Source organism: Cardiocondyla obscurior, linkage group LG11, assembly GCF_019399895.1.
Source record: "Cardiocondyla obscurior isolate alpha-2009 linkage group LG11, Cobs3.1, whole genome shotgun sequence".
Classification (NCBI taxonomy): domain Eukaryota; kingdom Metazoa; phylum Arthropoda; class Insecta; order Hymenoptera; family Formicidae; genus Cardiocondyla; species Cardiocondyla obscurior.
This window is the reverse complement of record NC_091874.1, coordinates 5,130,544-5,156,936: the sequence shown is the minus strand read 5'-3', so window position 1 is coordinate 5,156,936 and position 26,393 is coordinate 5,130,544. Positions and strand designations below refer to the sequence as shown.

At 39.1% G+C, this 26,393-nt stretch overlaps 1 protein-coding gene across 2 annotated transcripts in view; it reads left to right on the top strand.

Moving 5' to 3' along the window:
- Positions 1-26,393, top strand: part of LOC139106621 (nicotinic acetylcholine receptor alpha7 subunit) — a 149,708-nt gene that overhangs the window by 104,788 nt on the left and 18,527 nt on the right. For both annotated transcript variants that reach the window (XM_070663532.1, XM_070663533.1), the window contains one exon: positions 8,216-8,325. In XM_070663532.1, the coding sequence (XP_070519633.1) occupies positions 8,216-8,325 (110 nt within the window). The remainder of the gene's footprint in view (positions 1-8,215; positions 8,326-26,393) is intronic.

Here is a 26,393-nt window from a genome sequence, read left to right as displayed (position 1 = left end):
GAGCACTCGTGGTTTCGTCAAAGATCTTTAAATTATCCTCGCGCATCAAAACTGCGAGATCGTTACCTGCGTTAGAGCGCGATCAGATGGGTATCGCGTGGTCTCTTCCGGGCTCGAAATTGAGGAAAAGAACGGAAAAGCCTGGCATTTAACTTTCGTTAAAGAATTATAGGGATAAAGAATTTAGGTGGCTCTCCCGAACCGTCTGACTCCCAAGGCCGCGGGCCAAATAGGACAGGAGCCATTCGATTCGGGCAAATTCCGCAGCCATTCGTCAAGGTCTAGCACTGACAGGCTGTAAACTCGGAGCGCGAGGCGCTCGATCTTCACGTGCCAAGCTCGATTTCACTTTGGTTGGCGCGCTTTATATTGGTCCCGAGTTACTCAGCACTTTTATGAGTCCCCATTTACTCTGCTCTCGTTTGCATCTCGCCCGCGCTTTTATTTGCGTGCTCGTCCACGTACGTGATAAGGCCCCCGTTCCTTCCCGCCCTTCGCGCGCATTTGCAAAGTGAATCTTTCATCTAGATTGCCTTGAATAACTGCTTCGTTGTTTGCGCGCGATCGAAGCTTTTTGTGAGCAATGTAAAAAAAAAAAAAAAAAAATCTAATAAAGGCATTTCTTCGCCGATACTTCGATGGCATGCATTGCACGAGAACGCGTTGGTACTTTGACGGACTTTACAGCATTAGTTGTGTGTGAGAATAATGAATCATAACTTTGCGAATTAACTTAAAATTATTGCTGCTAAATAAATGCGAGCCGCTTTGATCTCTGACAAATAAACGACGTTAATAACTTATGTTAATAATATAAAGCCGCAATTACCTTAATTTTCGTTTTTCTTTAACTATAACGAACTGCGCAATCAAAGTCTGTCGCTTCGCGAAATATGAAAAGATCGGATAAGAGAGATGCCGCAGGGAGCTATTGTAGAACGGACCAGCGAAAATCTTTGCGAATAATGTGAAACTTTAGTCGACCTAGTTCCATTCGTGCCGATTAATGGACGCACACCGTGTGTCCGCACACGTTATGCGCTAAGGCGAAGGCGTATTTGCCAATGAGGTAAATATACGATACGTGCACCGAGCACATGATTAAGGTACTGTCGGGGTGAAGCGCGACCTTCTCGAGTTCCGCACGTTACGTCCGTAAATATACTTTTCTGTTTGTCGGTCTAATTTAACCGCGGTGAAACGAAAACGCGAGCCGAAGGAAAGCGGATGGAAGAAAGCTGCAAACGCGGGCACGATTCACGGGGCAGCGAATGCGATAAGAGTTCGCGAACGTAGCGAATCTCAAGAGTGGAACAATGACGAAAGGAATTAACTTTGAAAAGGGGATCAGTCCGCACACAAAAGGGAGAAAAATCGCGTGCGTAAGGGTTAATTTTCGCAATGCGATCCTCGCGGAATAGCAATTTAGATGATTACCGGTTTCCTCCTCTTTCTTTTTCCGAACTTTTATTCCGCCATTTTGTCCCCTTCGTCGCGCTATTTTGCTCCACGCTTTTTATTCCGCGTTTTTGCCCCCTAAACAACAATGAAGCGACTTTCTCATACTGCACGGGAGTTTAATTAAGTAACAATGAAAGGTAGACGCAGCGCACGCGGCGTTCCGCATATTAAAATTAAAATGCAGCCTCTTAATTATCCGCGACTGTTTAAATTCTCCAAATTATAGAAATAGTCGGCCCTACAATACCGACGCCAACAATTAACATGGTTAGGTTTAACGAAGAAATGAAACGCGATTAGACCGGTTTCAAATGAAAATAACACTGGATCAACAATTTTTTTCGCATAATTAATAAGGAGCGCTTAATGAAATTTTGTGCCTCTTGTGACGTAGCGTTATATTAACGTTGCATAAAATTACTACCGTGTTTACGTTATTTATTGGCCAACCCTGATGATCGTGTGATAAACGAGTGGCATTAACGTCAGTATGTTATAATGCCATTGAAAAATGTCTGTACAAGTTGGAATAATAAAGACGCGTCATATAATGCTTTTTGTTTTATGATATTCTCTTATCGACTAATCCCTATGTATAACTTTAATATAATTTTTATCTGCGGTTTGTTTTGCCGTTCTATTTGCATTTCATTGCACACTATTTAAATTATGTATATGTTCTACTGTAATTAACATATTTAATATTATTTCGACACCGTATATTAAAAAACATTATTTAACTAAGTGGTTTAATATTGTCAATTAAATTAAATAATTTTAACTGTTATTCTTAAACGTTAACTAATGTTAACTTTTAAGTTAATGTAATGAGTTTTTAACATATTTGAGTACTTGTAATATAAATTTAATTTTATAATATTACATAATGCAACATTCACAAAATACTTGTGTTCATTATTCTCTTTTTACGTGTAACTGGTAAAGTTCTTAACTTGAATATGAAATATATTCTATTATATCTCTCCTTCCTTCCTTCTCTCTCTCTTTCTCTCTCTATCTTTTTCTCTTTATATATATGTATATATTTCTAAAGAGAAAATTAAAGTAACATTAGAGAGATAATGGTAGCCGAACTGTACTACACTACGAAGCTATGAGTTTACGTACGCTCAAGGGAAGAGCGAACGTGGCGCTTCGTTTGTCAAGCGTGGCTTGAATTTCAGCGTCTCGTTAAATTAAATCCACGTCCAAGGGAGAATCTCGATGGATAGACAGGGGCATCTAATAAAAGAGTCTGTGTTTCCCTAGAGGTATCTCGCGCCCGAAATGGTTGTGCCGTGGCAAATTGTCGTTGATCACAACTTTTCGGTGACAGAATACGATGACACAGAGGTAACCACCTTGTGCCTTTTCTTTTTGTCTATCTAATCCTCTTCGCAATCAGATATAATAATTACGAGAATTAAGTTATACACGCGATTCAAGAGATTAAAATTTTACTACGAAATTCGCACGTCGGAAATTATTTCACGATATTATAATTAATTAAACGTTCTATTTTCATGTATAATATATATATGGAAAATTGTATCAAAAGTAAAGCGAAATCAAAGATACGTTTCCTATGGTTTCGATGCTCTTGACTTACTGTACGTAAGACGTATAGTGGAGTGTTTGATAAACAAGTTGAAGTACAAAGATAACTGAACTGGAACTTCCTCAAAGGAACTGCCACTACATTTATTTAGAAAGCTTTCTCAAACTACTACGGCTATGGGATATGTAGTTTTTCAGAGTTCTTTTTACTATCTTCTTTCGTTACCGATGTAGAACGCGGTCTATTACAACGCAAGGAAAGCTCATTGCAGTTTTTCTGATAAAAATACTGCGATACGAGCTGATGTTCACGACGGTATGGAATTCACGCATTCTGACAATGTTTTGCGATCTAATGCTCTCTTTCATCATCTTTCGCTGTTTCCCTTTTGTGCAAGATTCGAAAGGCGCCCGTAATTGCGTCCTCCGTAAAGAGAATGGAGACTTACTATTAGTTCCTAAACCCTCACGATCCGTCTTTCTCTTAAGAACACTACAAAGCGAAATACTTGAACAGGATCCTAGTTTCGCTAAACTAAATTCTACGATCGTTTTCACAGTTTAATGAAAACTTATAAAACGCGCGTATGTTCTAAAGTTCTCCGCGTGCAGCACAATCCGATAAAAAAAAATGTGGAAGAATTATATATTTTACTAGTATTGAAATCAACTTTCGAACATTATAATTTAATTATTTTTTAATGCCGCAAAAATTGGTACGAGAGATGCCTAATAGATACAGATGTACTTTCAGCATAATAGCGAGAGACGAGCATTTGTTGAACCACGCTCGTGAACTATACTATGTAAGTTATAATCCACACAGACTGATGCATGCACTATTGTTTTATTCAAGAACGCCGTGAATAATTTCACGAATACCGATATTCGAGAAATTTATCATGGTGCGTGCTAGAACTCACAGCACAATAAAACACATTCGCAAATTAGGTATAGCAATGCCGCAAAATATTCAAATTTACATCTGTTTTCTATTTTTATTTCTTTTTTCCGCGGATGAGAAAAAAAACGAAAAGTTTCGTGTGAAATATTGGTAAAAATTTTTATACACAAAGATGCAAGTAACGAGATTTAAATACGATTTTAATTGCTAAAAAATTGTATCCTGGAATTTGACGAGTCATGAAATATAACAACTCCTTTATTCTTACTAAGAGGAAGCGAAATATAACTTTCGTAACAGAGTCATCCACGAAACTTACAGTTTCCCCCTAGAGGCTCTTATTCGTTAACCGTGACATTTCGTGAAGAATATCTAATGAGAAGAAAGGACAAAAAGATATTCTCGTTATATTTTTTTCCTTCGATTTCGAAGTTATGAAAGGCCACGTTGCATTGATTATGTTTTACAAAAAAATAGTATGTTATTATATCAATCGTTCATTATTTTAATTGATAATATTGTCGAGGGAAAAAAAATTAAGCTAAAAAAGGTAACCGTGGAGAGATCGGCCTTCCCATGACGACTTCCGTGGTCGCCCTCCACTTGTCTCTCGGTCTTATGCGATAAAATGGCAATCGGGATTCCGCGAATCCGTGCCGCGATGGTAATCGAAATTACTCGAATTCCCGATTCGCAAGTTTAAAACGCGAACGTGCGATTAAATATCCGGGGAGACTACGTCGCGAGAATGTCTCAACCTTGTCGCTTTTAGTTTTCGTGTCACTGAAACCGTTCAACTGAGGGAAAAAAGCGCGAAATTCCTGGAAGAAAGAATTCGCGATTGGCTATACGGTTCGATTAAGCTTTTTCATTTGTCTCGGACCTCCAGAGAAATGTTGCACGCGATAATGTTCTGCTGCGTCTCGTACTGCAGATACCGGCATATATTCTACAAATGTCTAATACTATAATGAAAAAATCAGGCTGCTTATTTTAAGCTTGCAAACTTGGAACGCGAAACCTGCCGGCCAGATGTTAACACACGCAAGCACTCATATTACCGCGGCGGTTAGCTAATTATTAGATAACGGTGAAAATTAATTTCCACTCGGGTATTGATATTAAAAAAAAATTAACGGTAATAAAATTTTAATAAACGTGACTCGTTTTGTTGAAAGTATAATATTCTTTATATAGAAATAGGAAAGGACAAGAATACATCAAAGATTTATTTTAATTCCACGTATAATTGAAAGGAGAGTTACTTGCACCTATGTCCTAAAAAGTCTTAAATTTTTAATAGTTTTAAACCAAAAAATAAATAATCGATTTCCAAGTCACGTCACAAGAATTCTAAAGATAGCGTGACAGATATTTCAGGTTTATTAATGTCACAGCAACAAGAATTATATAGCATGCGCAGGAATATTAGGCCACGTTTAACGAAACTATGCTAACTAAGACCAGATTAGCTATGCAAATCACTGAACTACGGGAGAATTTCCACTTTTCGCTCGTGTCGATGTATAATTATTGCGTGGAGAAATGCACGCTCGGCGAACATATTCCTTCCTTTGATTTTAACGAAGTATAAATTATATCTCGCACAGCTATTTGTTCTTTATAATTACGAAGTAAGCGCATATTATTACGTAGATAAACTTGCATCTAATAATCCTACATAATTTTTACTTGAAAATAAATAATCTTTAGCAAGATAAATTGAAGACTACGTTTGACGAGCAGCACGATATTGAAAATATATTTACTTCACGAGAAAGTTACGAGAAAGTTTTTTAATTACAAAGACGAAGATATTTTTACAAAAGTTACCGAACAAACGACGTATATATGTACCTACTTTATCGGTATACTCACGTTATTCCCGTATATAATATTGAAATAAAAGAAGTCAAAGTAAAAAAAAAAAAAATCAATGATAATGATAATCGACATGTTATTGATATCAAGAATAACGATAACATACAGCAAGGGAATCAGTAATACTTGTGCGAATACTATCCGGCTAAAATAGATCGAGGAAATTCTCTCTTCTCGTAAAAATGCCATCTCCGAAAATGGGTCGTATTTCGAAAGGTGCGAATTGTAAATGACATTCTCGAAAACCGTTTCACTCGGAATTTGCGTGACTTACGAAGTCTTACAGGCGCTTCCTGGCGGAATTCCGCTCTGTTCCGATCCCGTGACTTTTATCCTATATCCGGTTACTTCTGCATCCGGCTCGTCGGCTTCTACATTTTTCAGAGGCGGTTCGCCAAGTGCGAAACGAGATTGTCGGTATTTGTTTCGTCTTGGGAAAATGTCTGTGAAGGCATCATCGCTTGCGCTCACACTTTCCATAGAAGTGAGATGATAAGAAATGATATCGCATGCCAAAGATAAAATAGATCCGGAAGAAACGCGAAACAGCTTCGCCTCTACGGTCGACGAGATTCTTTCTTAAAAGCTAAGGATTTACTTTCAGTGGTTACACTCAATTGAGTCATTACTGAATTAATTTCTTTTTGTGGAAAACAAAGGTATATTCTGAGATAAACGAAAGAGCCACGTAATATTAGACGAACTTATCTGTCTAAATAAATGCTGATTTTATGAAAATTTGTAAATCACAAATATTTTTTTGTCAAATAAATAAAAGTTCTAAGTGATAAATTAATAAGAAAGCTCCGGCGCTCTTTTACATCGTTTGAAAATTGAATTATCGCGGCGACGATCAGTCGTATGTCATTTTTGTGCGTGAACGATTATGGCTTACACACGGCGAGTCCGCAAACCGCTGCACCGAACGCTATTATTAATTATCTCGCGTTGCACTCCATCAGCAGCTAATCAATCGAGGTCAGTGACTAATCGGTATGGGTACGACATCCGAGGCGACCAAACCGTTCGAGCTTGCATACTAGACTTCGAGGGTGGTATCAAAACGAGTGTTCGTGCTATTGGGAAATCCGCTGGGAAATCTTGGGAAACCACCTTCTCTATTTTTCTTGCTATAGTCATATTTATTTCTGTCCCATTTTTTTTACTACTGCTGTTAGATTAGGTCATAAATTCACGTCCGTTCAGCGCAATACTAGCCATGAATTTCAATAATATCAAATAAAATATAACAACAAATTAGATCACAAGCAAATGCTAGACTGCCCAAGATAATCTCGCGAGGTGATATATAACACGGTTGAAAAATCCCACGTACGTAAATGTGAAAAACGTCACGTTTTTCTTTCAATTCTTTCTCTTTATTTTGTGACCGGAATAATTTTCTTGAAAGAATATGTCAAAAATGACGCGCAACGACCTGTTACGGCTACGGTCAGATCGATCTTGTCTTTTTCATTTCCGCTCTACCGAAGGAAGGAAGAACTACAGATCTAAAGTGAGAGGCACCTCAAACCACGAATACTTCGAAGCATCTAAATCGCTTTGGAGAAGTCACGCAAACTCGGGAGGAAAGTTCGAAAAATGTTCTTGAAAACTAGGGGGAAGAGTATTAGCGAGCACCACCATATCCGTTGTCCGGCTAAATTCCGAGCTTATCCATAATCAAAAATTTATCGGAGACTTCGACCTGTATTCCACTTCCCTCTATTTGTATAATTAATATTACCATTTAATTTTTCCACATTAAAAATTATGCCAACTTATTTTTCAAACTGCGAGTGAAATAAGAAAATCGTGGAAACAACGAAAAATGTCGAAAGTAGTTTATCGAATTTATTTGTACAAACAGCACGCCTGTAATGTGGCTTCCCAAAGGTCCACTTTGTACTTATAGGAATAAAAGGACGAGATCCGCCTCGCGAAATAACACATTCGTAAATTCCCCGGGCGAGAATTAAATTGAAATGCTGTGGTGTTTACTTGATGTATACGATGTAGTCTAAAATATTTGCACGAAAAGCGAAGGTCGGCACTCGCCGTTTGAAAAATCGATAATGTCAACATCGTTTCAGAGAGAACGCAGTGATTCGAACGTGATTTTTAGATGCGAACGTTTGTTTTTTCTTGATTACGCGAAACGTCAGATTTGGCTCAAAGATTTCTTAGCCAATACTCTAACTAAATCTCAAAGCAACGGCGCAACTGTAACAGCTGTTGACCATAAAAGTCGCAATTAATTTTAGTAATTTTACACTTTTCATTACTTTTTAATTGATTAATTTTGAAGTGAAATGCAACGTTTGTTTTAGTCATTAGTCTAATAACTAACAAGATACGTTGCGAGAGCAACGCTCTTTTACGTAACTTTGCATAATTTTTATTTAATTACAGGAATGGAATGACGTAAACATGAGGTGGAATGTCTCGGACTATGGAGGCGTGCGAGACCTCAGAATACCACCGCATCGGCTGTGGAAACCCGACGTTCTTATGTACAACAGGTAAAATTACATTACGTTTATTAGTATATTTTTTTTTACTCGGGCGATGTTATTTTTTTATTTTCATACTCGACATTTCAAAACTACCCCGAAGGAAAAGTATTCTCGTCTAACGGACAGCAAAGTAATGAAACGTTCGAATATATTTACGTGTTTAATTATCTTGCACATTAGATTTTATTGAACGCGATTTAAAACGAGGATACCGCACTCGACTTTCACATACTTTTTTAATTGACGAAGTTACGGGAACGTAAACATATAAAATATTCAACGTAATTATCGTTTTTCAAAGTGGTATGCACTAAAAACGAATTTTTTAATGAAGCAATTACAACATCCATTTAAATATATGTCCAGCCATTTTATGATGCGTTATGTTATTACAATGCTTAATTAGAAAGCACAATATGCAATTAAGTATAAGAAAAAGTTTATATAATGTGAAAAGATATTACAAAAAAAAAAAGTAAAAAAAAAGGCTATATGTACAATTGTAATTGCTTCGGTTATGTAATTATCGATAACTAAATGTACGAGATTACGCGTGAAAAGATATAATAATAGGTGAGAAAGTGAGCGATAAAAAAATTAAAATAATCTAATTTCATATTTAAACACAATTTGGTGGCGATTCATACTGTATGTAAAGATTATGGTAATATACGATAAAATTTCAATGTCAACCGTGCATATCAAAATAAGATTAATTCCACAGTGACAACTGTAATGATATGCCTTATGCATTTTTCATCGAGTTCTTTACTTTTAATAAAGCATATTGTCGGCGTGGATTATTGTTCGCGGAAATTCTACGTACATACATACATGCTTACGCTGCTAATATGCCGAAATCGCACGTATCGATTATGCAAGCGTGTTTCACATAGTTGCCCTTGCACGGGTGTAACCACATAATATAATGCTTAACTGGGAGACGAGAGCGCGGGACCGTAATACACCGCGATGCGTCAGTTAATCAATTAATTAGTCTAATTTGTTTAAAAATTCGGGTTTCCGATTCACCGCGGTACACAGTTTAAAATAACTGCAGCGCAATTGTTGCAGAAAATAAAAGGGGATCGAAGCTACGTTATCATTTTCCAGCTCGAGAATTTTTTTTTTTTTTTTTTTCTAAATAAACTATCCATTTAGCTAACATTATTGCGTAATATATAACTATTACTTAAACGGGAGTACTTTGTAAAATAAAAAATTCTTTTTGTTACGGTTCCATTAGACAGGTTATCGCGACCTCGTATTTATCTTTTAATCAACGTGTCAAAATATGGTGTGCGCGTTAATTAATTAGCTATGAAAGGTTGATCGCTCGTAGCGGTGTTATCAACGCCGCGCACCGTTTTTCATTATTTTATATGCAATCTACTCGTGAGAACGGCATGCATGGTGTGCGTGCATACGTGAGAAAGTTTATAAACGCACTCGTGCAACATCTATCGCACAGTTGCGTCTATGTGCTACAGCAACGTCAACGTGCGACCATATTATGTACCGCAGGTCATCGGGTCAGTTACAAAGACGGTTCACGCTCGAAGTGAGTTACAAATTGATCGATAAAATGTCGTTGAATTATTTTAGAGCGAGCCTCGACACATTTCCTCACAATGCGAATTTGCTTGCGCCGTGAATTATTTAAACGCCGGGGGTGAGGAGAATTTCCGCTATTTAATTTTCGCTTTTCGCTCCCACCGACAGATAAGGCAAACTTTTGTTTAAAAATAAGCTCTATTTAATAAAAAGAGAATGTAAAAAACACGAAATATAATTATTTCGCTGTTTATACTTTACTGTGCTCAAAATTTCGCATATTTAATCTGCAAACGACTCGGCATTGTACACATTTTTTTTTTTTGTTTGTTAATCTCTTTAATTCGTCATGATTTGCGAAACGGGGAGGGAGCGTTATTAACGTGAATAGTTTATACAGGATCCCGGAAATTGTACCGGTTTCTCTTTATTTGCACAAAATCTTTTCGAATTTACAACTGTTTGACTTTGCAGATAATTATTTTAACAGTTTTTTTTTTTTATAACGAATACCGTTATTTTTCGTTATTTTACTATCTTCAGTATTAGTACTTCAGTTAATTTTAACCGCGATTCGCAGCCCCTATGAAAATTTTGTTTAAAACTAAAAGCCGCGGCATAAAGCTTTGTTGTTCATTTGCAGTAACCTAATTCGCCAAAACCACAGCAAGTTTAACGTGCGACACGCCGCGATGCACCTTCGATTACAACAGACGTCGCGTGTAGGAACTCTTTTTATATACCCGCCGCAAGTGTGTTTTGTCGGGCATGCACCTAGTCATAATCGCGTAGACGACGCCTTTATGCGATGCATCCAACGTTATTATGTGGGCACGGACCACGTAATATATAACGCGGCTACGAAGGGGGGCCCTGCAAAGGGGAGGGGGAGAGGGAAAGGGGATCAGCAGCAAAGATGGTGCACACCTAAGGACTGATCGATCACTTAACTGCTTTGTCGCCTCGTCACGGCGCAATTCTCCCGTGCTCCACTTTTCATCCAGGTCCGTGCAGGTCTTTCCACGTGCACGTTACCGAGTGCGATTTTATCGCACATATTCTACACACAAGCTGTCCGTTTCTCTTGTTTTCATCTCCGGTACCAATGATTTTAAAGAGATGCGCGATTACCGGCTCAAGGCGCACGTACATTTGCGAGTCAATTAAAAAGAGACGCTTAACGGTGGACGGATGAAAAGTGGAAGCGCGAGTCGCCTGCGCATTTTTGATTACGACGTGTGTAGTTGAAAAACGAATCTCATTTACGGGATGTAGTAAAATCATTAACAACTCGGAGTAACAGCGTGCCGTTAAAAGACGCTTGTATTACCATACGGTACTTAGCACGGGGCAAACTTGTCGCCGTATTTCGAGCGTAGCTGAGACGTTGCTAATTAGTAAATAGTCCTTACTACCGGAGTTGTCGCGTTTCAAGTTTCTAAAAATACGAGGGCAATTTCGGAGAATAATTTACGCAAAAGTGCTAACCAAACGTAAACTCGAGCAGAGCGCTCGACGTGTTTTTCGCGTTTTCCTATTAACTCGTGGCCACATATCGCTGCAATAAACTGCTCGTTATATCCGTGATGCGATATCAGAAGAACTCGGCATCGTTCCGAATGACTTATCCGGGATGATCGTCACGAGTGCGCCGCGCAAATTCATTTTAAGCTATCGGAGACAGGTGCAACGTGCAACGAGTAAAATGGAGCGTTGGGCCAACTGGGTCACGCGCATTAAAAACAAAGCTACCGCCGCCATTTAAAGAGAATCAGGAAAAGTATCTCCGCCCGACGCTAATACATTGTCGGAAAACGCTCGCGGCCACGCCATTGTCTTTAAGTAGGTAATGCATCGGGTGTCCGCCGCCGTCGTCGTATTTGTCGAATTAAAACTTCGCCCTGCGACGCATTAGTGGAAACGAATGGCTGACGAACTTGCCAGCGAAGTGAAACGTTTAATGGCCCGATCTCCACGCGGTTCCCGAACAAAAACTCTGCCCGTCGATTTGTGACTTTGGTCACATAACTTAGGTTTTTGTCTAATCAATCGCGCGAAGTAAGACGATAAAGATATTCGCGAGCTACCTTTGTACTCAACGCGTACGTACATATAGATTTGTAATCTAGAAATTCTGCGGTTTTTCTTTTTTTTTTTCGGAAATCTTCTGGACCGTCGAAAAGAAAAGTAAACCGTTATTTGATATTCCGTTTCTTACTCGTCCGTCAATCCGTCAACTTGGCTATTTTTCACCAACCACTCGTCAACGGTGAGCGATAGGGGCGAAAATTCATTTTGCGGCGAATGGCCCGAGCGTGCGAGTGGACAAGCGAGGGTTGATGGTGCGCGTGGCCGCTGGTTTCTTTTTTTTTTTTCCCCTCGGAAAATTGCCGCGAATAACGAAAACAACGAACAAGTGAATTTCCAACGAAAGAGGCAAAGTTTTATGTAAAAAATATAACGGATCGTTCGGTCGCATATCAATAGTGATAAATGCGCGCGTTTATTCTTCGGGAATGTCTGTCGGAGTGTCAAAAACGGATTCATTCGACAACATAACATTTGATATTATTGATTTGTTGCCACGCTTAGAATTTACGGTGAGAGAAGTTACGGAAAGATAGAGATAACCCCCTGCGAGTAATGCGAGTAATAATAAAAAGCTGAAAGTAGACAGGAATAATGTCGTCGTACGTGTAATTATGAAAAGCTGCGCCGCGTGTAACGCCGCGATAATCTGCGCCCTCAAAAAAATTACACAGTAAATTACAAGAAACTATATGGTGATAAGTTAATTCTACAGATAAATGCGGATGCCACTGGGGCGCGTAAACGCGAATGAAAACGCATTGGTTCGTACGTGGTGGAAAGCTGCGCTCGAAAAACGCTTGAAAATCGAGTTTCTCTTACAAACAACATTTTGCAAGTCGGCATTTTTAAATAAACACGGTCCTCGCGGCATTACGCTGACGATACAAGAGAATTTCCGCGGTAACGCGCGGCTGGCTCCGAAAAGCTGCCATGTCAGTGTGAATATTTCACACGTGCCATAACGAAAAAAACAAAAAAAAAAGTTACTTTTACTTTCATATCCCAGATTACAGGGCTACTACGCTCTGGTTAGAATTAATACATAAAGACTAAAATTTATAATACGCAATAAATCAATTACTTGCAGCAAAATTTTAGATATCAAGCTAGACGCGAGTCTTGAAAATTAAATAAATTTTTCTAATAAATTCAGAAAAGCATTCACGACGATTTCAGATTTATTTCAGATTCAGATCTTCTACTCAGTTTTAATTAATTATAAAATCAGCTGGACAAAAGACGTGAAAGATGTAACTGTGGCTTCTCGCAACGGTTGACGTCACGTTGAATTATTCTATTGACAAGACATTTTACGGGACGGCAGTTTGCTCGTGGCGATTCATCGCGGCTATTTTATCCGAAGGTTAATCACGACTCGCGGGGTATCTAACGTTATCCGACGTCCCGTCTAATGTTGGCGCGTTGGTGCGACCGCGTACTTTATATTCCCGTGTGGGATCAAAGGAGAAGCGAATAGTTTAGTAGACACATTACTTCCCATGCGATCGTCGTGAATTAATGTTTCAGGCAAATGCATACACCCTACCGCGTTTCCATACTATGTCGATGACTTCGGGGCATGCAAACTCGTGAAGCGGCGTGTATTCCGCAAGTTCAAGTGCAAATGCAAACCGCTATCCGTGTTATATACGAGGAAACGTAACGCTTCCGGCGACATTTCCATTAAAGGAAAATTGTGTGATAATGATACGGTGTTATAAGCGGATTGAAAGTACTTTAGGTATTATACCCATACAACGCTGCTAAAGATATCAAAAATTTGAAAGAACAGACAGAACACTCCGAGTTATCGATAAATAAGATTTTCTTCATAACGTTTATATTGAAACCTTGATATTTTATAGCGTACATAATTTTAATATACTGGTAATAAAGACTAAATTTTAACTAAAACAAGATTTAATTTTTTTTTCTATTAATTTATAATAAAGTTTGCGTTAACAAAATGTACTATGATAAAATAAATTTGAAATATTTATTTGAAGGATTATGATTACAGATATACGAGAATTAAATCAAGCCAAGAGTACAGTACACGTGATACATAATGTATCGGTCGTCTGATCGAAGTTCAATCTGTATTACTGCTACGTAGGTACATGTATTCATAATCACACAATTTTTATGCGAGTTAATCTAAATGTAAATACGACTAAAAAGCGTGGTTTTTATCGCTCAGATTTTCTTACAACCCTTGATACCATAGAAATGAATTCTTTTAAACACAATTCCGTGGTTACCAGTAAATCAGAGTGATTCATTGTGCGAGAGAAAGCTAATTCATTGGCGACCGATACCATCAATCGACGATTTACGCGCGTGTTTGGCTAAATGATTTTATTTCACACGCACGTTCCCTCATCGACTGGACTTTTGCATCTACGTGCATTAACGGAAATTGAAAAGTGAATTTGAACGAAACGGCTTTGTTGTCGGTAACGCAAAAAGAAATCGTAAAAAATTTAATTATACTTGCAATTGCTTCTTTAAAAATTATTGGAAGATTAATTTTTATAGTTTATGGATTTTTTTACGCTCGGTTTACTAAATCACGCGCAGGGATTGCAAAGCGTTGAAGTAGTGCGGCAGACCGCATTTCGTAGAGGGGCTGAAGAACAATCTGGGGCCGAATGTCGACCGCAATAGAACATCTGTTTCTTAGTACACTTAACGAAATCTTGTGGTCCACGAGTGGTACCAAATTGTCGTACCGGCTGACAAAAAACTCCTACGTTAGAATGTTTGTCCCTCTTGACCCCGAGGTTAAGTTCCGACGTCGTAATATGCAAAGATAAGCGGGATTTCTTTATAAAAATTTTATGACCCTCGCGCTTTAGCTTTTTATCCTCGTCATAGTTAACTGTTATAGCCTGACGTTATAGCCAAACATTTTTTTTTGCAATGAAAAATATTTTTTAAACACAAAAAAATCTTAAAAATAAGTAATTAATTATACAAATATATGTAATATTTTATGTACTTATCAGCAAAATTTTTTTTTTTTTTTACAAAAGAAATTGATAACAAAAGCGGAATAATGGGATACTAGCTGACGTTTTTCGGATGGGTGTGCATGCGAAAAAGCAATTTTCGACCATTTTCCGGATGGGAATAAGCCGTGATGAGACTGATTCGGATCGCTAGTCGGAGCAGTGGAACAAACGATCCTAAGTATGTTAAGCGCATTTCGTTCATTTCGATACGATACTGGGATCACCGATAATCGAATCTCTTTTCGTTTGCGCAATTTTCCGCCTTCCGTCGATTCGCATTCTCTCAATTAGATGTTAATGGCAAGCCACCTCTACAGATTAGAATTATCACGCAAGAAGTACTCATTGATAAATATTAATATGTATTTAATGTTACATTATGGTACGTTATGTTACGTTATAAATAGAACACGTAACTAATTAATTTAACTTTTACTGTAATAAGAAACAGATGTTCATAATTTAATATGCAATTTTATAAAAATTATTTAGACATCCTAAAACTCTCTTTTCTTAAATAAAAATATTATTTATTCTATTCTAGAGTTCGACCCGTTTCACGTAACGACAAACATATTACATGAGTCACTTATTAATTTCTAATTAATTTTAATAAGTACGCTTAATAACATTTCGCGTATACAAGCTGTCCGTCAATCGATCATACTAAGGTCCGTTACCGCACAAGCGACCACCGGAATTGATTGGTAGCCTGAGATGGTTCGCAAATTTTAGGCCATCGTCATAGACGATGCTACGAGCCGAGAGTGCGAGGGATGATACTCGGTAGAGAGAAAGGAGAATGCTTGTACATGCAAGCGCATATAAAGGAGATATTCGATTAATATGGAATAAATAACGTTTGAAGCAAGGGAATGAGAAAAGAGATATATATATATATATTGTATAGACATAGAGAAATAGAGATGTAGGTATATCAAGAGACAGAGAAATTGCTGCGAGAGGAGTGCGATGCTTCGCGCCGTTTAATGCATGACAAAATGAGTTTACACTGGCCGTGAAGGGATGGCAGCGGGGCCGAAATAGTGGGACACAGCGAGAGAGTTCGGCAGAACAGATATACGACGATAGCGAACGAGATTGGAGAGGAGGAGAGGGTCAGGGGATAGATTCGACTGCATAGACGACTTGGAGCAACGCCAAAGGCAATATGCATTAGCGATCGCGTATTTTGAAATTCAAGCCAAAGCAGATTAAATTCTATGCCGATCCTCCGTCCCGCCCGTCAATGGTTCTTCACCCGCCACCATTCTTTCCCCCGCGAACGACCCCCCTTGTCCACCCCTATCCTGACCGCTCGTGTCGTGTTTGCCGATACATAATGAATGTCGATCCACCGACATGCCTAAGCTTTTATGGTATCCCGATCGACGAACACGCGCCGGAATGCGGCCGCCAGGTCAGGTTTTGGTTGCGGATAATGCGCACGTAAATTCGCCAATAGCGTATCTAATCGGTCCGATCGAATTAGGTTTGCGTTAGAAATTTGTCCTAGAAAGGGATGTAACCGCAAGCATGAAGCTCGAATGACGATTGCGACAGAATCAATCACGGATATATGAGTTTAGCAAAGAAAGAAAATAAAATCTGTTTAGTGTCGGTCGTCTAGTCCAGTGCAGACTACGTATATAAATAGATTTTTCGCCGCGTACTTAATTACTGTTGTTGAGCTGACCCTACGCAACGTTCGCTCGACTGCCGAATACGCCGGACAAACCGGTTCTCACCGCCCGCCGTCCGCGCGTCCACCACTTTGCGAGCTTAGAATGCGAGGACCTGCAGGTCGATGATCTTACGCGACGTTCGACTGCCGAATCCGTCTGGCAAACCGGTTCTCGCCGTCCGCTGCCCGCGCGTCCACCGCCTTGCAAATTTCGAGCGCAAGGTGCCGGCCAGATGTCAACATACGCACGTACTCACACTACCGCGGCGGGCGGCAGGAACCGGTTAGCCCGGTGAATTCGGCAGTCGAGAATTGCGTAAGATCAGAACGCGAAGTAGACTAATACGCGGTGAAAAACGTTTAGATATCTAGCTTTTCCAGCTCGTTATTATTGAGTGTTATATTTCTAGCTCGGTGCTGGACGGTTTTGCTATACAGCCACGAGATAAACCACGAATTGCCTAGCTAATTATTAGGTAACGGTGAGGATCTATTTCCACTCGGAACACTACAGAAATAATTTTAAACAAAAGTTGGATAACAAAAAAAAAAAAGAAAAAAATAACGTTTAAAATAAAAAGAGATTTATGCGCGCGACACTGGGTTAATGTACATTTAATATTCTTCGACGTATGTACTTATAGTACCTTCAGATTTTAACTCGATGCGAATGCTACTTGCTTATCAAACTGACTGAATATGAAGCACGTTCTCAGTAGACCTGTTTTATATGTTCGTTTACGATGCGGTCCCTACGCAGCAGTTCCTTTAATATTTATGATACTTAACTCGTGAGAATATTTAAGCACGCTAGTCTGAATATGTAGTAGCGCATGAGGTAACGTGTGCAACGCGTAAACCGACATCGAGCACGTTAAAACGGGCTAAAACAGATTATTCTGTAACAAGCAATCGATCATTCGTCCACAAAGAGCTTTTCCGATTTGATTGTCATTGACAAGCTTTTATGGTCAATCTCGGTATCGGGCAAAACGTAGCCGATGGTTATCCGCGCCGATTCCGGTCGTTTTGACCCGTTCGTTATTGGAACCTAAATTAGTTCCGTCAAACCGCCTGACTTATTAGCGATTACGTTACAGGGGGGATAACAGATCGCGAATTCCAGAGCGGCAAACAATATATCGGTGGCTCGTGCCGGAAAGTCCGATTTCGTAGTATGCAATTCCAAATGCAACTGTTTCTCCTGTCATTCCTCGTCCTTTCTTCGCCTACCCTCCGTTTCTCACAAAACCCGTCTATCTATCCCGCGGTACCCCTTTCCCACTCGACGAAGATTAAGTGGTTCTCTAGCCTCGCGGGCGCGAACAGTATACCGAAGATCTCGTAGATACAATCGAGCAGCTGAAATTCATTCTATATGCGGCGGGTTCGATATATATATATATATGACGAGTTATAAATTGTAGAGTGAATGACAAGGAGACAAGATAGATGCATCTTATAAGAACGCAATTAAGAACAAGTTGACTAACATTTTAATTTTAAATAAAATATTTTTATGCAATTTGTGGAAATAATCCGCTAAATATATGCGAACTATCAATTTTTCTTGTTCCGCGATTAATTGTCTTACACACATTCCGTTTTCATCTAATTAAATTTTTGGAAAAAGTTTAGAAGAAGTGAAGGAGAGACAGATAAAAAAAAAACTAATATTGTTACGAAAAGCCAGAGTACTGCCCGCAACGTATTCGATGGTACAAAATAGAAATTGGCGGTTATAGTAATTGCGAGATATTGAAAATAGGTCGTTTCCGATAGTCTGACAAGAGTTATACTGTATTAATCTATCGGGAAATGCGATTGCCAATCCACTGGTTTGGCTTTGGTTAAGTTTGATCGTACACAACAAGTCGCGGTCTTGTCTATCACGAGAAAATAAATAGTACTCAAATATATTAAATCACGTTTTAATATTATATTATTTTATATTACTTTATTGTAAAATATTATTTTTTATTTTAATATTATTTTTATACGTGTAGGATTCCCTAAAACGCTCGCATTGTAACAAAATATTTAAAAATCACTCACCGTTCGATGCGCAACAGCGGAGTTGATGAAGCTGCAGGTGACTGTAACATAAAATTAAAAAAATATTATTAATTAAATGACAAAGTGATGAACAGAATACTTAAAAAAAAAATTTTTATAGAAATAAAAAATGATATTCACCTAACAGTTGCTCCGCCGATGCAGGATACCCATCCTGGGCCTGCTCCTCCTCTCAGTTGAGACGTCGTGTCGTACAATTTCTGAGTTGTGTTGATCCTCCTTCGTCGAAGTATGATAATCCTCTGTATCTCCTGCTGAAACAGAAAAGTATTACATGGTTAGAATTTTTACAATATCTAAACAAGGTCGTATGCATGAAGCGATTTATTCAACACGTACACAAATCATTTCGCACCTAGTCGTCGGTCAGTCGGCTCGACAATCCAGAGCGAGAGAAATAAACACCGCGCTGGCTCGCACTCTCTGCGCCACTGTCCTTGAGTTATCCCCCTTCCGCGCTACCCTGGTGCTACTGCCTGCTGCTTAACTCCTGCAAAATACGAGAATAATACGTTGTAGTAAAAAACCAACAGGAAATATTTCATTATTATTACGCTATCGCAAATATGTACCGACTGAATACGCCGTGGTTCTCTTATCGAAGGTGAGCACCGTTCACCGATTATGCGTGTCTCGGCAGATACGGCCGCAACGTTTCCTGCGTTTCTAAGTGCGAGCCACCTGTATACTTTGAACTCCGGACGAGGCAATGGAAGGGAAGCGGCTTGACCGCTGCTAGTCCGTGCCGTTCTCCTCACTCCCTGCGCTCCCCGCGCCAACAGCCGCTGAGTCTCATACCTACGCATAATACGCGTTGTACGAAAGATTACATGGTGAATACTCTATTCGCTATTCACGACTGTATAACTACGCCACGGTTTCTGATTATCTAAGTCTCACTCGACCGAGCTCCGACTGTACTTGTCGGCGACAAAGAGACGCGAATATTACGTACACGTAAATGAGAGTACAACACACCTTCGAGATAAAACAAATTGTCAGGGATGTTCTCTGCGTATGAAGGATAGATGGGGGAAGGTATCCTTACGCCAGATTACTCTCTTCCGTTCACCAATTGTCTATTTCGGCGGATACGGATGCGGCGTCTCCTACGTACGTGCGGGCCGTCTCATCGCTCTGAACGCCAGTGGAAGAATGGTGGGAGAGCGGTCCGACCGCCGCTAGCGCGCCGTTTCCACTCCCCGCGCTTCCCGCGCCGTTTCTACTCCCCGCGCTTCCCGCGCCTACAGCTGCTGAGGCCCGTAACCTACGAATAATACGCGTTGTACGAAAGATTTCACGATGAATATTATAAGCGTTATTCACGACTGTGTAACTATGCCGTAGTTTCCGATCGTAAAGTCTCACTCGACCGAGCTCCGACTGTACTCGTCGGCGACAAAGAGACGCGAATATTACGTACGCGTAAATGAGAGTACAACTTATCTATGAGATAAAACAAATTGTCAGGGATGTTCTCCGCGTATGAGGGATAGATGGGGGAAGATATCCTTACGCCGGATTGCAAGCCTTCATCCTCTGATTGTGCGTTTTTCTGCGACTACGGACGGAGCGTCTCCTGCGTGCGGATGACCTGCCTGGAATAGCGGGAAGCGGAAATGAAGTAAAATGGATACCGGCCACTAGTACCATCTACCCACGCGGTCCCGCACTACTCGATCTTTTCCGTCTCTCTCTTTCTTCCTCTCTTTCTCACTCTTACGCAACGGGTCAGCTGCCGCTAACGCGCACCGTCCCACCATCCTCTCTCCTCGCGCTTCCCGCGCCTACAGCCGTTGAGTCCCGAACGTACGCAAATAAAGCGTTGTACGAAATATTCAGTTCTATTGACGATTCACGAATGTATGATTACACCGCGGTTCTTACTCGACCAAGCTTCGACTGTACTTATCGGCGACAAAGAGACGCGAATATTACGTACGCGTAAAAGAGAGTGTAATTTACTTTCGAGATAAAGAAAGTAGTCAGGGATAGTCTCCGCGTACAAAGAACTGATAAAGAAAAATATCTTACGCCGGATTACTCTGTTCCGTTCACCAATTGTGTATATTTCGGCGGATACGGATGCGGCGTCTCCTACGTACGTGCGGGCCGTCTGATCGTTCTGAACGCCGGTGGAAGAATGGAAGGAGAGCGGTCCGACCGCCGTCTCCTCTCCCCGCGCTCCCCGCGCCTACGGCTACCGAGTCACGCCATAATGCCTTACACTACGCAAATAACGCATTGTATAAAAAAATTAATGACGAATATTCTACTCATTTTTATTACTATCAATTTATCACGAAAATCTAAACATTCTAAATGGTACATTTTAAATTAAATAATACGTATTACATTGTTTCCTATCATTGAAAAGATCGTCTCATTGATTCTCGTTGTATATTTTAACTGCATTTGAAAATTAAATAGTTTACGCAGCAAGGAGAAGTAATAAAATTATAAACGTTTTCTACAATAAATGCCTTCTTTTTTATTTCTCACTCTTTTATTGCATCCTTCGTCTTTTATCCTCCGGCAACGGGTTAAACTTCAGAGAGAAGTGAAAGAATAATTCGAACGTCTAACTTTGAATCAGTTCGCACTTCGTAACGTAGGAATCACGATACGTGGAATGATCTCGCCGGGAGCATCTTCGCGAACTGTCTCGGGGGAAAAGACTCTGCCAAATGTCAGGCAATAACGCGTTTATATCGGCGGAAGTAACGTCGTAGGAATGAGCTTGAAATCGACAATGGCTTCGCCGCCGTCGGCAGGCGAAACTGCAGTTTAATTCAGAACGCACCACCGTGCGACGACAATTGTCGCGATTGCAGCTCCTAATTATTATCATTGAGCCGCTGACGCAGCAAACTGGGTGAAAATGCGAAGATTAACGAAATGTAGCGGAACCGTAATGAAACGTTTGCGGAATTCGGCGAAATTTCGGATTCCCTTGCAAAATTGCGCCGCGGCTGGTGAAACATTTGTTTGAACAACCGTAAATTATCTCCGTTAATTTTTCCATGACTAACGATCGCGAATATATCAGGGGTTAACAATGATAACCCGCGACGGCGGTTCTTGCGTGCGAGTTTGCATTTTGGTATTTATCTTGCAAATCGATGATGGATGATGACTCGTAAACTATTCAGCTTCTGACAGAGCATAAATTTTATACAACTCGCGTTAATCCTGTAATAATATGCCCGTATACTGACGATCGACATCTATCAAATTGCAATCGGTCGATGAGAAAGACACGATCCACCTTTTTCCTCGACATGTTCGCGGTAATTGAAATTTAATTTAATAATGATGAAACACACGCTTCTTCCGAAACCCTTACAGTTATTAATTTCGCGTGATGATACTTTAATTGGAAATAAAATAATAGTGATACGATTTTATTTCATTGTTTGTCGGATTTCGATTTGATCAGCACACACATACTTTAAAATATCATGGTTATTTAAAAAATACACGTGCATTTCATATATCGTGATGAAACAGAAATGTACGCGAAGTAGATAATAATTGCGAGTTTAAGATTTTACGTGTTCTTCTCTGAAATTTTTGATATTTCAAATATATTTTTAGTCAATTCGTACAGCAGGAAAAGTCGTAACATTTTATGGATATGAATGTTTTGTGACTCTGGCGCACATATGATGTTACAAAAATGGGAAGATTGATCGCACATAGGTGAGCTGAACGAAGATAACGCTTGCATCGCGAAATCAATATGCCTGTGTGGTCTTTTACCCCATACGCCATTTATTACGCTCTTGTTTGCCATGTATCGTGAAAGCGCACGTTAAACGAACGTTCGCGGAAAGGAACATGAACGCGAGGTCAATTTTTTTACCTCTCAACACTTTTCGCGCGCGCAAGCTTTGTCCAGAGACGAAAACGGTAAAAATGCGTGAGAGTAGAACGTGAAAAGAGAAAAAGGAGAAGAAAAAAGAGATAGAAATTTCGAAAATAATAACTCATAAAACAGTTTATCAATGCCAGTTTAACGATCGATTTTCTAACAATTTTCGTAAGACGTATTTATTACAAAATTAAATGCATGTAATCCTGATTAGAAAACAGACAATAGTTAATAACGTTTTATTTTTATTTTCTACGTACTTTTAACAATTCGATTCGTATATCTTTTTCCGACGTAAAAATACAAAAGAAAACTCGTAAATATATAGTTTGCTTTTAAATTCGAGGTAAAGGCGCATACGTTCGTTAACTTGCGCAATTCATTTGGCGGCAAAAACGGAAGGGAAGACGAAACATGTTACGTTATCGATGACGATGGCAGTTGGTGGGTGTGGCACTTGGTGCCACGTAGGGTGCACTCAAAGTGGTTTTGTGGAAGTAGTGGGTACGCGGTGGTACACAGAGGGTGGATTCGAAAAGAATGAAATAACGGATTGGGTCGCGGCCAGTTGGCCACGTTCCAACCAATCCTTAGTCGCCCGGATGCGACTGGAAGTGTATTATGTATACCATTCAGCCGCCTTATATTCGCGGAATCGCCCCGATGCATCCCATTCAAAATCAAATATTTCTCCGTGGGGTCGCCTCAGCGAGAATTTTGGGCCACGAGAAGGATCAAGCGCGCGACATGAGCGAATCGATCCAAATAAAAATCTCGTAACATTTTACATCGGGTGGCTATGACGGAAATTCGGTGAAATTTATTATTAAACGTTCATTACTAAACATGCGCTGCAGTGAACTAGCTGCAATTGATAAATAATAAATTAATAATTTACTAGTCTATATAGTTTCCGCTCCGATCACGTCGAGCGACGCGACTCGATGCCTTTGAGACGCATTTCTTATTTTTCGTATCATCGTCACTTCCTCCTGACATTTATTAATATAATTGTATGAATTTTATTTAATTATATTGTATTAGTATACTGTAATAAAAAATAATAATAGGCTTAAATAAAGTGCCAAAGTACGATGTCTATGCGCCACTGTATACGGCACGCTCGATTTCATCGTGCACTTCACTGCATTACAATGAAGGAATTTGTCGCAAAGGCTAAGATCCGCAATATCGTACGAATGGCGCGATCTTCAACGGATTCGGAAATCATACGGCTTACTTTCCGCGACATTCGCCACGGCAATGTTATACCTGTTGCTCCTACATACACTTCTATATTTTCTATATTTCGAACTATGTGCAATAATGAATTTGGGACGATTATTACCTTAAATTATAATATAGAAGAATAAATGTGCAAAAAAGAGAGAGGCAAGATTTACGAAATACGATATTCAAAAACACGTTTGCCGTTTTTGTCAACTGCAGGCACGACGAATTAAACTCACATAAATATCTCGAGATACGTATATTATTAATAAACAGTCAATATATTACGACTTTTCCTTTTTCGATCTGTCGATTCCTATATTTCTCCAATCCGTTATACATATTTCGATTAAAAAACGACAAGCACGTTAGATGAAAGTTACAGCGCGACGCGAGACGCGTTCGAATTTAAGAAGAGACGAGGAATTAATAGGCGCAAATATCGCGAGGCAATATTTTATTAATTTCCGATCTCTATCGCCGTCCGTTTTAAATCGTACAAAATACTTGATTTGTCGTTTCGACGCAGCCTTACGAATTTTTAATAGCGACGTCTTTAAACGTACAACTTTTGCACTATGCACGACGCTTTACTACCTCTTAGCAATATATGGAGCTCATAACCGCACGTCCGAACGATTTTCATTCATGATTACACTTTCTTCTCACGCGGTAGCTTCAGGCTCCCTAAGGAGCGACTAGAAAATGGAAAGAATGAGGGATGATCGTAACGTATTTCAGAATGAGAAAATCGATTTTCAGGAGCCTCGTGACCGTTTCATTAAGAATTCCAGAACGTTGCTCAAGATGTTGCAGTCCCGATAACGGGTTCATTCTTAAGATAAGTGATACGGCGCACGTGGGAGCACCTAACCAGAGACGTCTAGAATACGATGTAAGAGAGGAGGATTCAACCGGTCGTTGTAGAGAATTATCTCGATGGTATTTTGGAATTCGAGACAATTCACGTAGCTTTCTATATTATTTAATACAGCCTCAAATTTATAATTTTTTTTTATAGTTTTCATTATGTAAAATCGTCAAATAAAACAGCGGCAGAAATAAAGATTTAATTAATTGCAAGACGGAATCATTTACACAAAAGTTTTGGCCCGCTGAGATAATTATACATTGCAACGCTGTTAATTAATTGCCCGTAACTGTCCTTGTTGCTATTTGATAAAGTTCATAAACAGGATTTTAGTAATTAAAGATCGCGATGTCTTTGTCGCAAGAAAATTATATTCGTAGAGCATAAAAAAAAAGCATTTAAGCAAATGCACTAAATAATCGGGGAGAAATGTTGTCAACGGCTAATCATTATTTAATTAAAGACTTTAAAATAATTAAAAATTATATGCAATAAATATAATAAAATAATCTCTTGTTAAAAATTGTGTTATTCTCCGGCGTTACGCGGAAAAGATAGAAACGGCGCGGTAACGTTCAGAGAATAAACCACTCGTCTCGATTCTTGGTAACTTCGTGATGATTTCATTAAGTATTCGCAGGAGAATCTGAGGTTACCTCTTCCTATTATTAAGCGGAGCACACCTCGAAGTTAGTGAAGAGTCAAAGCTCTCTACTTACAAAATCCCTCTTTCTTTTTTTTACAAGATTACACGGGACAGTATTGCCGTCTGATTTGAATTACTAATTTTAGCACAAGCGAAATAAAAACCTAAGGCTATGATTATTACTTGAATTTTTGTTCACCTGCCGGCTGAAGAATACAGGACTCGCGACGCTCAGCCATGTGTGGAATGTAAGACCAACCACCGACTGCCGAGCTTTGTTCATTTATCTCCCTCGTTACCATTTTACAGTACCACTCGCTATCAAAGAATTTGATAACTAAGTCAATCGTATGTCGTTTACGTAATCATCTAAGGAAATAAATATAATTTATGTCCGAATGTACATTTAAATTACTTTTAAAGCAATGAGAGATGCTTATAATATTATGTAAGATACATATAATGTCTAGTATTATTATAATATTAAAATTACTATTCTTATGATGCATTTAATCCTAAGTATCAACAATAAATTTTAATTATCTTTTGGATTAATTTAAAAGATAACAGATGTATGTATGTTCATAATCAATCTTGCTAAAACTCGACAATGTATCAGTGATATGTATCAGCGATATGTCAGCCGTGCATGGAAAAGAAAACCTTTACTTCTTTGAAAAAATATGTACGTGCACGGTGTATTTTACTATTTCAGAGATATATAAGGCGAAACATAATTTAAAAAATAAGTAAGATAGCTATAAATGACGTAGATAAAAATATACAAAGTGATTTAATCATAAAGAATCGGAAATTATAATCTTGCAGCGTTTTCTTAATATTTATGTCATAAAAAAAAAAAAAACTGCGAAGTGAACAATGCGCGCCCATAAAGAATTTTAATATAACGGGAAAAGAAAGTTTCCTTCGCCTTTATTACGACTGCAAATGATGCATGTTTCGGTTTAATTCGGGATCACATAGAAATAATGCAACGCGGGCTATGCGGTAACGTTAAAAAGCCCGAGTCCCGA